At 50.7% G+C, this 15,785-nt stretch overlaps 1 protein-coding gene across 2 annotated transcripts in view; it reads right to left on the reverse strand.

Annotated features, from left to right (window-relative positions):
- Window positions 1–1,097: 1,097 nt before the first annotated feature.
- PHF2 (PHD finger protein 2) overlaps window positions 1,098–15,785 on the reverse strand; it is a 91,055-nt gene continuing 76,367 nt past the window's right edge. For both annotated transcript variants that reach the window (XM_082487785.1, XM_082487784.1), the window contains 5 exons: window positions 9,205–9,482; window positions 7,314–7,409; window positions 6,322–6,431; window positions 4,839–5,100; window positions 1,098–2,189 (listed from right to left, as the gene is read on the reverse strand). In XM_082487785.1, coding sequence (XP_082343911.1) covers window positions 2,101–2,189; window positions 4,839–5,100; window positions 6,322–6,431; window positions 7,314–7,409; window positions 9,205–9,482 — 835 coding nt within the window. In that variant the 3' untranslated portion in view covers window positions 1,098–2,100. The remainder of the gene's footprint in view (window positions 2,190–4,838; window positions 5,101–6,321; window positions 6,432–7,313; window positions 7,410–9,204; window positions 9,483–15,785) is intronic.

The following is a 15,785-nucleotide window of genomic DNA, read 5'->3' on the forward strand; positions in this document are numbered from 1 at the left end:
TTTCTTCCTGATATCTAGTCTAAATCTCCCCTTTTCCAGTTTGAAGCCATTCCCTCTTGTCTTATCACTACACGCTCTTGTAAAAAGTCTCTCTCCAGCTTTCCTGGAGCCCCTTTAGGTACCGGAAGGCCGCAATAAGGTCTCCCTGGAGCCTTCTCTTCTCCAGGCTGAACAACCCCAACTCTCCCTGTCTGTCCTCACAGCAGAGGGGCTTCAGCCCTCAGATCATCTCCATGCCACAGCTCCCCTGGGCAGCCAGGGCCAGGGGCTTACCACTCTCACAGTGAAAAATTTCTTCCTAATATTTAATCTAAATACACCTGCTTCCAGTTTGAAGCCATCCCCCCTCATCCTATCACTATATGCCCCTGTAAAAAGTCCCTCCCCAGCTTTCCTGGAGCTCCTATAGGAAATGGAAAGGGCTCTAAGGTCTCCCAGACCCTTCTCTTCTCCAGGCTGAAACACCCTCAACTCTCTCAGCCCGTCCTCACAGCAGAGGGGCTCCAGCCCTCGGATCATCTCCGTGGCCTCCTCTGGCCCCGCTCCAACAGGTGCATGTCTTTCCTATGTGGAGGACTCCAGAGCTGGATGCAGTATTCCAGGTGGGGCCTCACCGGAGTAGAGACATGTCTGGGTGGACCACGGGGTATCTTACCAGGACGCCCAAGGCTGTGCCAAATTAGCCAGGGCTTCCTGTGGTCCTACAGCAAGGAGAGGTCTCGGTAAGGGTTTTGGGTAGCAGGTGGGGTGCTGGCTTAGCACGCCGTGGTGTGCTTGCCAAGGGGCAGGGGAGTCCCCTGCCTGCCACGCTAGGCTGGCTGCCCTACTCTGCCTGCTGCGGGTCCCTGCTCTCTCCTCCTGCCCGCCCCGAGGGACCCCGCGGCCACCTCTGCCCCCCAACCAGCACCGCACCGCCCCGACCCCACAAAAAGGCCAGGCCCAGGCAGTTGTGTACAAAACCTGAAATAGTTTACTTTGCTTTCTTTTTTTTTCTTTTTTTTTTTTCCTTTTTTTAAACTTTGCTCTAAGTTTACTTAGATTTCGTGAACTCGATACAAGAGCATTTGATATGAATCGGTAAATAAAACACCGTCATAGATAGATAGCCACGATAAACTTTGTTAGAAATGTACATGTCGCGAAAAAATAATAATACTAATAATAATAATCATAATAAAAAAAGCCGGCGCGACGCCCAGGCCGGCACGGCCCTCCCAGCCCTCGCCCACGGCCGCGGGTGGCTCTGGTTCCCCGCGGGCGCCGCGCCCCGGTAATGTGTGTATATAAACAAAGCCCATAAGAAATGTACAAATATAAAAAGCTACAAACATTAATAAATTACATCGTCACAAAACACGGAAACACTCCACAAGGTGCTAGTAAAATAACTTGTCTCCCTCCTCATACAAGAAGTTACGCAAAGAGCTGGTACCGGTGGGCGGCGCCCCAGAGAGACTTTCCCCTTATAAAAAACCGGTGGTGGTTATTCCAAAAGCTATGTACAAGCTACATTCTAGGAAAAGGATGCCTCGGGAAACGCAGCTGCACAGGGCGACAGGGGGTTGCCTGAGAAACGCGCCCAACGCCTCACAGCCCAATGGCCGCCGCCGTTCATCGCCTCACGGCCCATCGTCTCAGCCCAATGGCCGCTACTGCCCATCACCTCACAGCCCAATGGCCGCTACTGCCCATCGCCTCGCAGCCCAACAGCTGCCGCCACCCATCGCCTCACTGCCCATCGCCTCACAGACCATCGCCTCAGCACAATGGCCGCTACCACCCATCGCCTCATGGCCCACTGGCCCCCACCCTGCCCCGACGGCCCCGGCCCGCTCCACCGCCCCACGAGAGCCAGGGCCGGGGCCGGGGCCAGGTCGGGGGGGACCAACACGCTCCTTTGCGGCCGGGATTAGTATTAACTTTTTGCGGCTAGTCACTCTCAGCGCTCTGAGAAAGGACATCTATATTAAAAAATATTTATAGCAGGATTCTGTACACTCCGACCGCTGAAAGTTAACGGGAATTATTGTCGTGGTGGCCAAGAGTCAAGCGGCAGCGTCCCCGGGCACGGCGCCGCCGGGCTGCCCGCCGGCCCCGCCGCTAGAGCAACAGCTTCCCGTTCCGGTGGATCTTCAGGATCTTGCCGAGCCGCTGCTTGGCCGTGGCCATCCCCTTCTTCGTGCGCTTCCCTGGAAGGAGAGTGGGGGAGTGGGGGGTGAGGGCCGGCTCCCGCCCCACACGTCCCACCCACCCCTCTTCCCCCAGGAATGACCCCTCTGGCCCCACACTGGCCACCTCCTTCCTCCAGCGCCCCTCCAGGCTGCCCCGCAGCCAGCCCTGACCGCCTGCCCAGCACCTCCAAGGCCATCAGCACCCCTCAAGCGTGGGGGCTCCCCCCCAGCCGCCAGGCAGGGCCCGGCAGGGACTGCAGCCTCTGCTGAACCCGCACCATCGCGGCGGCTGGGACACCCAGGGACACATCCCTTTGAGCACACCCTGCTCAGGGTGAAGGAACATCTCATCCCATCTCTGCTGGGGCTCCTCCTGCCTCCGCAGTGCCAGCCCTGCTGCCCTGCGCCCTCACCACTCAGGGGTGACAGCCAGAACCCAGCCAGGCCAGCACCGTCCCGCTGCTCATGGGAGAGGCTGTGCACACACACACAGGCGCCCCACAGCTCCTCGCACCCAGCTCATGGTGTCTGCCCTCACCACGCACCCACACACTCCCCAGGCGTCTCTGGGCACCTCTCTGCCATCCTAGAAGGGCAACCTGTGGCACAGGGATGCTGAGCTCACATGCCACCATGTGTCCTGGGACAAGCACTGCCCCAAGGATGCCTGGTTCCTTGCCCACAGCACTGAAACCAACCCACCTACCATTGCAGCTCCACATTTCTTCTTGCCCTCTCCTCCCCCAGCTCTAGAGAGACTACCTGCATCCAGCCTCGCCAGAAGGATGCTGAAAAGACACACACACACGTGCACAAGCACACACACGCACACACTCACTTCCTACAGATTCAGGCTAGCCCCAAGGCACTACAACACACCCAAAGAGGACAACCTTCCCTGTCCCCATACTGATGAGAGGACACCACCACTCATGCCCTGTGCGGTCCAGTGAGGTCTGTGCTCCCTGTGTACTGGTCCAGCTCCACTGCTCACCAGCTACCACCTTACGGCCAGAAACTACCCTGGTCACCAAGGCACCCAGGACTGCCGGGCACAACACAAACCCACGCAGCCTTTTCTCTTCCCATCACGCCGCCATTGGTGCACTCTTGTGTGACATCTGCAGAGACTCAGCTCCTCTCCACTCCTCCCATCTGCACTTAGCATCCCAGCCTTAAAGACCACAATAACGTGGCTGACACTCTCCATGGCAAGTTTCCTCATTTCTCATCCTTTCGCTTCACTCTGTAAGACTGAGAGACCGTTCCTGAGGAGGTCCTAGAGCTCCCTAATTCTGCTTCATCCCACCATTTCCTTCCACAGTCCCTTCATTCCCAGTGATACCCTATCTGGTAGTCCCTGGGTTCAGGACTCTCCTGTGCTCCATGCAGAGAGACGCCCTGAAGTCCCTTTGGTGCCCCGAGCTGTCCCAAGACCCTGCACAGGAGGCCCCGAAAGTGCTCCGCTGACTACGAGGTCAGCCACTCGCTTTCTTGGCACGTGGCTTCTTCCCTCCTTTGAGAACTGAGCTAGGTGTGATCCACATGCCTGGTCAGGCTCCCTTCACAATGCCCTGACTGGGCCACCCAGCTCACCAGCCAGACTGGGATTTGGCTCCATTCAGCACTCCTCTTCCCATCACATCTTCCACTGGCTTGTACCTGTTTCACTAATGCCACCATTTCATCACAAAAAAAAACCAAAATTCCAGGCAAATAAGTTCATTCCTCTCTGGTTCTGCAGACAGCCACAGGTGTTCCCAGCTCCTGGAAGGACCCTGGAACCTACCACAGGCTATGCACATCCTCCTGTATGGCCCACTCAAGCTGCTCTGATATTTTACTGCTTGGCAAGGACACTGTGCACTACCTCTAATTTGCTCCACTCAAACACAGGGGAATGCAGGAAATATCTGCCACGTTGTCTCACTTTTTACATCAGGGCCTCTCCCAGTGGGATCACACATTTTATCTTCACACTACGTGGTGCCTGTCCCACACAACTGCCTCTCTCATGCGTTCTGAGCAAAGTTCAAGCAGAGAACAGGAGGTCCTAGTCCAGAACTCCAGGAGAGCCTCAGCTTTGTAATGCTTTCCCTACGGCAGCCAACAAGCGACCTCTTCCTCTCTCTTGGCTTTGGTTGTGTAGCTGTGTTTGACATTCCTCTGCTCCCTTGTGGCAACTCTCAAGACAGGTTTGCAGATTTGCACTGCTCTACACCCGCTGGGTAGGATGTCCTCATGCACGTCAGCACATGTATCGGTGTACAAACACCACCCAACCACAGCAGAGCCTGACCTAGCCCTGGGCAGAATAGCCTTCATGGATGCTTCTTCCCTGGGACAAGGCTTCACCAGACAGGCTGGACTGTGATGTGACCACTGCAGGTGTTCCTCAGGAGCCTTGGGGCACACTCAGGAGAACTTCCTAGCATGGGATGCCTCACACCCTGCAACAAAGAGCCCAGCAGCAAAACACGGATTTGGGCCCACAGTGCCAAGACAGCCAAGGCAATGGGCCCCGTCTCCAACCAGATCTGACCTGCCAAAGCGCTTCCACATACCCGTGACAGACACAACATGTGAGGGCCCTGCAAAAGGCATGGATTACATGACCAGTTCACCCTTCCCCATTCCTACACCGTAACCCCAGGCGTTTCCTGGTACCTTTGGCGGAGGCATTGTTCTGCGAGGATGATGAGGGTCTCCTCTGTGTGAGGAAAACACCGGGTGCCATCGGCTGCGATCCCCTGTTAGGCTGGGCGACCCCAAAGGTGCTGGCCCCTGCGGTGTACTCGTGATCTGTGAGGCTGCTGGCATGTGACTCCAGCTTCGGCTCTGGCGAGCTGCCTTCCTGAGCCGGTTTGTTCGCGTTGTTGGTTGACAGCTTCTTTTTGGTATTTTTTTTCTTCTTGCCTTTTTGTTCCTCCTTTAAAATGACAAACATGAAGCTCAGATTAATCCCCAGAAGACCTTTAGCTACGGCAAGGGCCAGCGGCGTTGCTTAGGGTCCTGATACAACAAAAACCCATGAAGTTTGCCACGTACAAACTGCTCGGGGTCTGTTCCGATACCATCTCGCTCACAGCTCTGCTGCACACACCCGTCTGCCTTTCTTGCATCTACGTATGCGCTTTGTGCAGAGCCTCCTTGTTTGGTAACTCTGCGTACACTGCGGCGAGTGGGAGCCAGCCAGGACCAAAATGACCCTGCCTTGGGAGACCAGCGTGGTTTTGCATGAACAAACCTTTCGATGTTCCACAAAAACTGGCACCTCCTATCTTCTGGTATCTTCATACACTTTCACAACAGCACGGAGGATATTAAACATCCCACTGGTTCACAGACTCTGCTTCCTGCTAGGACACACACATTGTCTCTCGACCTGTAACTGTACTTACACATACATACAACGAGAACGGTGGTCTGTCACCATCCTGTTGCCCTTGCCTACCTTCAATCCGCTTCTTGATGAAACCCTGCTACCATTCTCAGAGCTCTTCTACTCAACCATACACATCACAGAAGCCCAGTGCCACCAAAACCTGCATCTCCAGCAACTTGCCAAGGTGTCTCACCAACCTTGCTCCAGCAGACCATGTCACCTTCGTGCCTCACAGTGTCACATTTGTGGGGCCTATGTGCATTAGGCACTTAGCATCTATCTGACCTCTTCAGATACCAGACACTTATCAACACCCAATAGTGCCTCAATAGCTTTGCTAAACTGACCCATAGATACCCACGCTTCACCAAATCTTTGGATGTAAATCCCTATGCTTCCCAGCAGTCAGTTTCCACAGACAAAGCAATCACACCAGTCAGACCCTCAAATACACATTGACATGCGGTTCACGCACACTCCTTTTGGGCAGCCTCCTTCTGTCTTAGCCCAGTAGCTATGCTCGCTTGCTTATACATCTCTACACTTCCGATACATCGCCTGCTTTGCGCTGCGGCACTGTCAGATACGCTGCGATGCTATCGGACCTTCATCCCATTTATTTCCCCCCAGACTGCTGAGTCTTGTGTCGCTGGCACGAAGAACCACCGAGGAGGACTGGCACTGCACTGCTATCTGGGCATGACTCTGCTGCTGGGGGAGAGGGCTCTCCTTTCCTGACAGCTATGACTTCTCAAGCAACCTCACCTGCTGTGACAACTTCGCGGCAGCGGCAGCGAGTCCAGTTTCAATGGAGGCGACTCTCGTGCCCTCTCGCACCGGTCTGTCTTGTCGAGGCACCGAGGGGCCAACTCGTGCTACAAGGAAAGCAGATGCAGGTGAGATATGCAGAATGTGCCCATGAGAGCACCATAACAACACACCAGGCAGCAAGGCTCTGCCCCCCTGAGCAGGGAGGGCCAGGGATGCCCGCGGCCTCTGCCCTTCCTTCCCCAGGATGCGTGTGAAGGCAGGAGGTGCCGAAAGCCTCCAGTTATGGCGGCTTGGGGCAAAGCTGCCAATAAAGATGGAACACAGCTGAGCAACTTCACTGGCAGCTGCAGCTACTTGAAGCCAAAGCCACAGGAGGTTTTTGCCTACACTACAGATATGAGCAACTCCGGAATCATTTCCAAATGGACAGCGCTCACCGCCCCATCAGCTGGGGGTGGGCGTGCAGTGCCACAAGCTGATGAGACACAGGCTGCTTGTCACACACGCAGCAAGCTGCGGAGACTCCCCTGTTAGTGGGCGGCATCAAAGGGGTCTAAGGACCCCCTGGCCTGTCACTGCCTCTGGTGAGCTGCAACAAAACCTGGAGGAGACCATTCCCGCGTTCTCATTTCTCTTTACACAGTCAACACCTAAAAGCCACGGCTACTCAGCTGTCTGTTACACCACTGCTACGATGGCCACCAATTGTTCCATCACCAAGAGTGTGAAGAAAAATAAACCAACAACCCACCCGGGAATGATGTCTTTCTGCCATTTGATTGACAGAGGAAGGCGAACATTGTGCGGCATGAGTCCCAGCGCATGATATTACCCTCCCGCTGCACTGGAAAGGATTAATCCTTTACATGATAAAGAAATGCCTACTTGTGGTCTTACAATTTCCACGGTACTTGAAAAATGGTGGTTTTTTTAGTGACCTGCACAACTTAGCGTGAGTCTGGGCAGCACAGACCATATGGACTTACCCGTTGGACTGTAAGGGGCATCATCCGAACTTTTCCTTTTCTTTGATCGGGATTTGAATACTGGATTATCTTCATCTGATTCGAGAGAAGGGTAAACTACAGTAGGAAAGAAAGACAATAATTTCAGTGTAGGAAACAGCTCTAGCCTGCATGGAGGGGTACTCGCTCTGTACAGGTGCCGTGACCACAGGCATCCCAGCTAGAATAGCAATGTCCCCCAGAGGCATCACTGAGTGAAACAGCTCAACGCTCAGGGGACGTTCTCCTCCTCTCATCCACACTCTACACTTAGGAGCTGCCATCATTAAACTGTGACTGCCTACCCTTAGGTTACACAGTGAAACTTCTCAGGAAAAATTAGTCTTCCTCTTGTCCGTGGAGTGGCAGCACAGCTAAAAGAGACACAAACAGGTTTCCTTATCCCAAGCTAGACTGGTACTGGAGACACGTCAGCCAACTGCTTCGTTCAGCACCACACCTTCCTGGCCCGTACGACTCCCCACAGTCAAGCAGAGAGAAATTACAGAGTGCTGTTCACACAGACCTTGAAAACTGCCTTCTTTGGCTTAGGAGTATCCAAAAGGTGAACGTGAACCATTCTACCAAAGCACCCTTCACCCTCTGGGATAAACGCCAACTTACTTGTCTAGATTCTGTCCCAGCCTTTACGATGGAGTTTCTGTTGTTTTGTTGTTTTGTTTTTGTTTTTTTTTTTTTTTTTTCACGTGTTTGATTTTCTTGCCAGTTGCCATTTGTTACATCACTGATGATTATGGCATTACTGTGGCATTTGGTCACTGACACTGCTGATCAGATGTGGCACAGACAGATCCTTTGGAAACCAAGCCCGCTCACAACAAAGACCCTCCATTCACTGGCAGCACAGACACATAATGAGCAAATCCACCTCTGGGTAGAGTGGAGCCTTGTTTGTGCGTGGCAACTGTCTGTAACCCCCACCCCTGACCGAACAGCTCCATGCAGCTGCCCTTTCCCAAAGCACCTTCCAGCACTACCACTGCCTCCCAGCGCACGCAGTGCACCCTTAAACGGTGGGGCAACCTTCTTCTGCAACGTGGCACAGCACCTCCGTTCTGCCTTGGCATCCCTGTTAATGACGTGAAAATACACACTCCGCTTTTCCAGTCGTAACAAATGATTTCTGATGGCCATGCTTGCCAGGGAGACTTAAACACACACATAGACTCTCCTGTCATGCAGCATAAACCTCTACCGACTTCTTGCCCTCTTTGCGACTTCAGGCTTTCCGGTCTCCATCAGCCTTCGCATGATTACTTTTCTTCATTTCCTCACTACTTATATTCACAAATGCTTCTGCAGATTATTACGGCAGAACTGATGTAACTGGTGCAAACTGGCTTTGTGCCCTTTCCTCCTTCAGATGCTTGCGTTCTCTGCCAACACTCAAAATACCACTGGATCCCTTTTCCAAGTACAAATTCAACTTCTCACTCACCTTAGCTAGATATTTTATTGCTGTTGTGCAGATAAGAACATTTCTGTCATAAGTACGAGTACATGACACAAGTTTGTGGGACAGTTTCCTGTTTCTTGGCCGACTGCTGCAGTTTCAGTGGGCTTCTGTGCCTCTCAACATCTTCTGATTGCAACATGCCTCAAATACAGCCTACCTGGATAGCCATATCACCACCGGCTCTGTGGTCAATCTACCTATCACCCAGTGTTTGCTTAATTTTCCCCTGCAGACCTCTTGTTATTTGCACTCCTCCTTACAGAAATACCCAGTTGATTTCAACGTGACAGAAAGCAAGCAAGCCTCTCATGAGAAACGTGGGGGTTATTTGCAAACACGCACAAATACGTACATGCACAGACAGGCACACACACAGACTGCTTTGTTTGTACCTACCGTAATCGGAATCTTTAAAACAGGCATCTAAGTGGTCCTGATCTTCATCATAATCTTCAATGTCAATACTGTTCTTTGTGCTTTTCTTTAGTAACCGCTTGCCAGCATTTTTGTTGCTGCCACCACCCGCTTTTTTAGAGTTTTGTGTGGAGATGGAGTTATTCTTCGCCTGATTGGTACCCCATGATGTCTGGAGGCAGGACTCTGATGACTGGAGGTTTGCCATCGAGAGCATGCCCTGGATGGCTTCTTGCGTGCTGGGGGAGGCAGGTGGCTGACTGCAGGGAAACATTGAGAAATACAAGAGCTATTAACGATTCCAGAAAAACACCAAGCCCTCACAAACGGTTGACTCCTTTCACTGCACGGTGTTGCTAGAAGAGATTTCCCCATTACTGCCCTTTGAGCAGCTGGGCATGCCAGGAGTGACACCGGTTATTTTTACACTTACAGCAATATCACAGACAGCACATGAAATTTGGGGTTGCTGCCCAAGAAGTCACGGAGCTGTGCGCCATGGGACTGGGCGTGTGATGGGCTTTTGTCGCTGGTGGGTAAGGACAGGGGTCAGGTAACTTTTCACAGCCCATAACAGCGTTCCCAACAACGTGGTGTCTCTACTACCAACACTGAGGGCTGCATTGGAGTCAGCATTGGAGAAGGATGTCATGGTGGGCCGTCTGCGACATACTGCCAAACAAGTTGTTATGGTTTGAGAAAACCCACAACAGCGTATTTTCATTTAGACAGTTATTCTATCCCCTGATGACCCCTCCCCACCCAGGAATCAGGAATCAGGAAATCAGGAAAAAACATGGAAAGCCGGGGGTTGAAATATAAACAGATTTAATAGAATAAGACTAGATAATTAACATTAATAGCACTAAAGTACTAATATTGATCCTGATACCAATATAAACTATACAAGGATTATCCTCAGCCCATTCTATCTGTAGAAGCTGTGCACTCCCATCAGGGGACAGCAAATGTGGGACACTGTGAACGCTGCGGCTTCGGGGAGGAAGGGAAGGGCTCAGGGCTCCGGCACTGGGGCAAGGAGTTCTCTGGACGGCAGCCATCAAGGGAAAGAGAGAACTCCTCAGCAAACTCTTAATTTATATTGAATGTGCCATTCATGGTATGAAACAACCCTGTTGGCAGCTTGGGTCAAGTGCCCAGGTCTTGCTCCTCCTCATCCCCGCACCTGGTGAGCTCGAAAACACTGAGACCTTGAACCTGAACACCATAGCTGGCTAGAAAGTCAATATTTTCACAAATTCAGACACTGGAGTCTTCTAAAAGTGCAGTTTTCCCAGGCATTAGAAGAGAAATTAGTCCTGTGCCGCTCAAACCAGGACAAGTAGAGGAAAAATCTGAACAACTGGAAGGAAGCTCCTGATCACAGGTGACAGTTCACACTAGGGACTGTCACTGCTCCAGGACCTGCTGGAAGAGCAGCATGGCAGGGCACAAGCAATTCAAGAGATTTCTGCAGTGTATTGGGATGGTTTCCTGATGTGGATGTGGAATGGATGGATTATGGGAGACACTGCAGAGATACAGACTGGACGGGTGGACTAGAGGGGGGGTGGAAACCTTGATTTCATTGAACTTGTTTTTTTGGCAGTTTATTGCCAGTTTTCAACAGGTACTATGCATCTGCTACAGGAAAGAAAGACATTCCTACGGAATAAGCTGAGGTCAAAAGATGTGTAAATTCTGGCTGGCATGTACGCTTAGCGAGGTGGGAAAGCACGTTCCCCACAATACAAAAGAACGATAATCTCAGCAGACACCACCAGACATTAATTCTGCAACAGGCAGAACACATCATCAAGTATTTCCAGTACTTTGGAGTTTGGGCAAATAGTGAAAGGCAAAAAAAACTTGCTGCAGTAATGATTTTTTTTACAGTTATGCAATTGAAACCACTAACACGCGGCATTCCCCAAGTAAATTAGCAGCACCACATAACTTACTCTTATTTGATCTTAATTTAATCCACTTTAAACCATTACAGGACTCCGGATAGAGTAACGTACAAGTCATAATGAGAGTTTCTGGACACTAATTGCATTTATAAATAATCCTGAAAATGAGTTAAGCCTGCTGTTAGCAGCTAGCAACTCAACGAATAGAACATCAAAAAATTTATTTAGGGAAGAAATATTTTAATCCATCATTATCATGCCAGATGCCTTCTCCCTGTCAAAGGCATATTTTGCACCATCTATAAGAAATTAACATATTTTCTCTCAATTCCTCCCCCCCTCCCCCCATTTTTGCAAACATTGGACTCTCAAAACACTGCAAACAGACCATCAAACGCTGACCATTAAATGGCCAAACCAGAGAGGAACTGCCTTAAGCAACACAAGCTTCAACAAATAAATTCTGGAAAATGATCAAAACCAGTGGTTCTGAGAGTCAAACCGCAACCTGAACGTGTGGGTGAAATGTCTCAGAGAGAAAGAGCTGCACACGGGCAAAGTGTTTCTCATTAGGGCACGTGCTTGCCTGGACTTCCATGAGAGGTATTTCAGCTTCCTAAGCAAAAAAAAAGAAAACCAAGAAGAATCGGGAAGCAATATTTAAGCTCTGGAAGGCCATATCCCCTTTCTGTAGCTTCAGAGATGATTTAAAAGAAAAACATATTTATGGAAGTAAACTGTCCGTGAGTTGCAACTATGACTTAAAAAACATGTGAAATGAGAGCGGGAGCGGCAGCAAAGCAGCAGAGTGTTTCTGCCCCCGAGGTCCCTGCGCAGCAGCTGGCTGGCGAGAGCCCTTCCAACACCCAACGGGCCGACTGCACAGCCCCTGCTGCTGCTCGGCGAACCCCACAGCCTCGCTTTCCTCTCCTCAAGCTGAAAAAAAAAAAATTACGTTGTGGATGAAGAGAGAAAAGGCCACTTTAACAAACTGCCTGGGAGCACTTTGTGCCCTTTGCCGTGGACTCCAGCATCCCTTTTCAGGATTTTATTGTTTCCTTTTATTCTTGTAAAGACGAGGACACATCATTGAGAGATTAGTTTACAGCAATAACTGTTTGCTGCCTTGGAAGCATCTGGTCATCTTCAGCTGCACCCAGGGACTGAAAGAGGTCCACACTGGCAACTGGCAGCTTCTCCTGCAACCGCCAGCACCACGTGGCAAACCTCGGTGCAGCCCCAGCGCCGTCCATGGGCAAAAGAACCACACAGATGGCCAAAAAGGCATGGCCAAAGCAGTGCGGTGGCCTCCTGAATGACCCACTAGGCTGGGCTGTGGAGGACCAGTCCGAGGTCTGCCAGGCCTGGATCCCACCTACAGAGCCCGCCGGGCCAAGCTTGCACCCATGCTGAGCAGCCCAGGCTGATGAGCCTGCTAATGAGCCGCGTGCATCGTCATCACCAGCAACTGCCTTTCTGCTGCCGCTCCCGAGAGTTGAAACCAGCAGCACGTCTTCACATTATTACCGGAGAGAAGCACCATAAGAGAAGGGAAAATTTGCTGTTAAAACTCATCCCAAATAAAATCTCCCCCAGGGCTGACCGGCTTGTAGCACTGGTTGGGGCAACGTGATGAGGAGCAAGGAAGGGCAACTCATCTCAGTGGGAACCCGAGGAAGACGATGTTGGTCTGTATGGCACAGATGGCTTTGTGCCCTACAACGCGGTGCTCTCTCCAACTGGAATATTGCATCCAGCTCTGGAGCCCTCAACGTAAGAAGGACATGGACCTGTTGAAGCGAGTCCAAAGGAGGCCTCGGAGATGATCCGAGGGCTGAAGCCCCTCTGCTGTGAGGACAGACAGGGAGAGTTGGGGTTGTTCAGCCTGGAGAAGAGAAGGCTCTGGGGAGACCTTATTGCGGCCTTCCGGTACCTAAAGGGGCTCCAGGAAAGCTGGAGAGGGACTTTTTACAAGAGTGTGTAGTGATAAGACGAGGGGGAATGGCTTCAAAGTGGAAAAGGGGAGATTTAGACTAGATATCAGGAAGAAATTCTTTACTCTGCCCCTGGCGCAGGTTGCCCAGGGAAGCTGTGGCTGCCCCATCCCTGGAGGTGTTCAAGGCCAGGTTGGACGGGGCTTGGAGCAACCTGGGCTGGTGGGAGGTGTCCCTGCCCAAGGCAGCGGGGTGGAACTGGATGATCTTTAAGGTCCCTTCCAACCTAAACCATTCTATGATTCTATGATTCTATTTGTTGTGTTGGGTTTAAGCCTCGGGGCCTCAGTGTCTCAGCACAGCTTGCCAGTTGCTAGCAGGATCTTTGTCAGGGAGGAGAGCATAAAGCATCCCTTCAGGCTATGCTTTGGGGCTTGCACATTGCCTGCGTCGCCTGCCTAGACTTGACAAGAGCATCCTTTCCCTGACAACATGTTCCAGAGCAGGTGGCAATAGGCAAACAGCCATGAACGTGACAAGACTACGTACGATTCAGCACAGACACAGGTTTTACCTCCTGAGCTGTGGCTGGCCCCTGCGCACAGGAACGATCCAAACACCCTGACGCTTGGAGAGGATATCACGCAGGGAGCTGGTGCCTCACTTTTCACAACCAATTCTACTCTCTGAGCGTTCAACATCTCTATGCAGATCATCTCCTTCCTTTCATAAGCAATTACCGAGCCTTTCACCTACATCCTCATATTCAGAAATTTAATTTATTAATTTCAGCCGAATATTACTCATTGAGGGGTGGCTTCTTCCTCATTCTCTGTGCTGCCTCCACAGATGGCTGGAGGCACCAAAAGGCAAGGTGGAGATGAGATACAGTAAGGTCACTGATGTCTCACATCACCTCTGAATAACTATCGCCCAGTCTCATCTTAAGATTAAGGGAAAAAAAAAACAGATAAGGGCAAAGGAAAGTCACAGGAACCACTGAGCATTTTCTAAATGGAAATAAGAACTACCTCGAAACAAGAACTATCTCATGGGGTTACGGAGAAGACAGAGCCAGACCCTTTTTGGTGTTGCACAGCAATAGGATGAGAGGCAGCAGGGGAAATCCCAACCCGACACAAGAAAAGGTCGACACTGAGGGTGGCGGAGCAGCTCACACAAAGAGGCTGCTGAATCCCTATCCCTGTATATATTTAAAACTCGCCAGGGCAATACCCTGAACAACCCGGTCAAAGCTCGTGGCTGGCTGTCCTGTGGGCAGGCGGCTGCGCTGGGTGACTTCCTGAGGGCCCTTCCACCTGCTGTTGTTCTGCAGTACTTCATATAAGAACCACTGAAAAATAGGTGCGCGTGGAAGGGGAAGGCAATAAATCACCATCCTCCCTCTGTGATACTATTTCCCTGTCATTTCTGCATTTCCCCTCACCCTACCTGTGGCCAAATGCAAATGAATCACAAAGAAGAAGTGGAGCCAAGACCATAATGACTTATCAGTGTTTTGGAGAAGTGACAGTTGTATAAAACTATGGAACTCAAATAATTTCAAGCACAAAGATGGTATTTCCTTCTATTTTTGAATCAGACCTGGAAACAAGAAATAATTTAGTTCAAATTCACATGACTGCCAGTCCCCTCCAAGCTTTCTTCCGTATTCCATTTCAGTTCTTCCAGCCTGTTTCCACATTTAGAGCAGCCTTTCTGCAGGACCTCTGTCATTATCTCTCCCTGTCTCTCTCCCACAAGTATGGGAGGTGCAGCTCTCCAGAGCAATCTAGGGAATGCCATCAGGGCGTTTGCGTTGGTCAGCTGCAAATAACAGTCCGATATTTTACAGAATAAAGTTTCACACAATTCAGATAAGGTCACTAGCACAAAAAGTCCTGATCTGCTTCCTAAGTTACTGCTGGGGTTCAGCAGCTCCGGCGCTGGTCTGATGGGGCTCCGTGCTTCCCACTCGAGAGCTGGCACAGACCACTGTGTGAGATTCCAGAGCGACCTACCTGCACTACTGCTGCCTGTAGTATCCAGAACATACATATATAAATACACACACATGCCTACCCTTTATCCACCTTAAAAATAGAGAAAGATGGAAATTGTTCCTGAGAGTCAGACACAACCGCACTGGCATTACGTTGTGTCACAGTATCACAGTATGTTTGCATATCATATTTCTCCTTTTTTTTTTTTTTTAAAAAAAAAGCACGTTAGGGCCATTTAAAAAGCCCAGCACAATTATGAAATGAAACATAGTAATTTCATTTATCGGGAGCTTTTTTCAATCAAGCTGCACCACACACTACCAAAGCCTAATTGTTTATACAAGAGCCAAAACTGATATGACACATTCCCACTAAACTACCACACACAGTGCAGTAATTCACTCAGAGCGTAGTTATGGGACTGCCTTTGTGACTTTGATTTCAGAAACCACAAAGTTTACAAATACACTGGGTACAGAGCCCAGGCTGAAGGGAGGCAAAATGAAAGGCCCAAGTCTTACTCCATTACTTGACGGCAGTTTTAACCCATTGCAGACAGCAAAAAGACACCTCCCAAGCAAGGAAGAGAATCTTTGAGGACCATCTCTTTAATCTGTTGTTTTTTCCACTTCCCCCTGCATTTCTGCACATCATAAGCAGGCAGCAAACCATGTTATAGACAGAATGGTCAGTAGTGTAAATATGGCCAAGGC

Source organism: Vanellus vanellus (genome assembly GCF_965231255.1).
Source record: "Vanellus vanellus genome assembly, chromosome: 9".
Classification (NCBI taxonomy): domain Eukaryota; kingdom Metazoa; phylum Chordata; class Aves; order Charadriiformes; family Charadriidae; genus Vanellus; species Vanellus vanellus.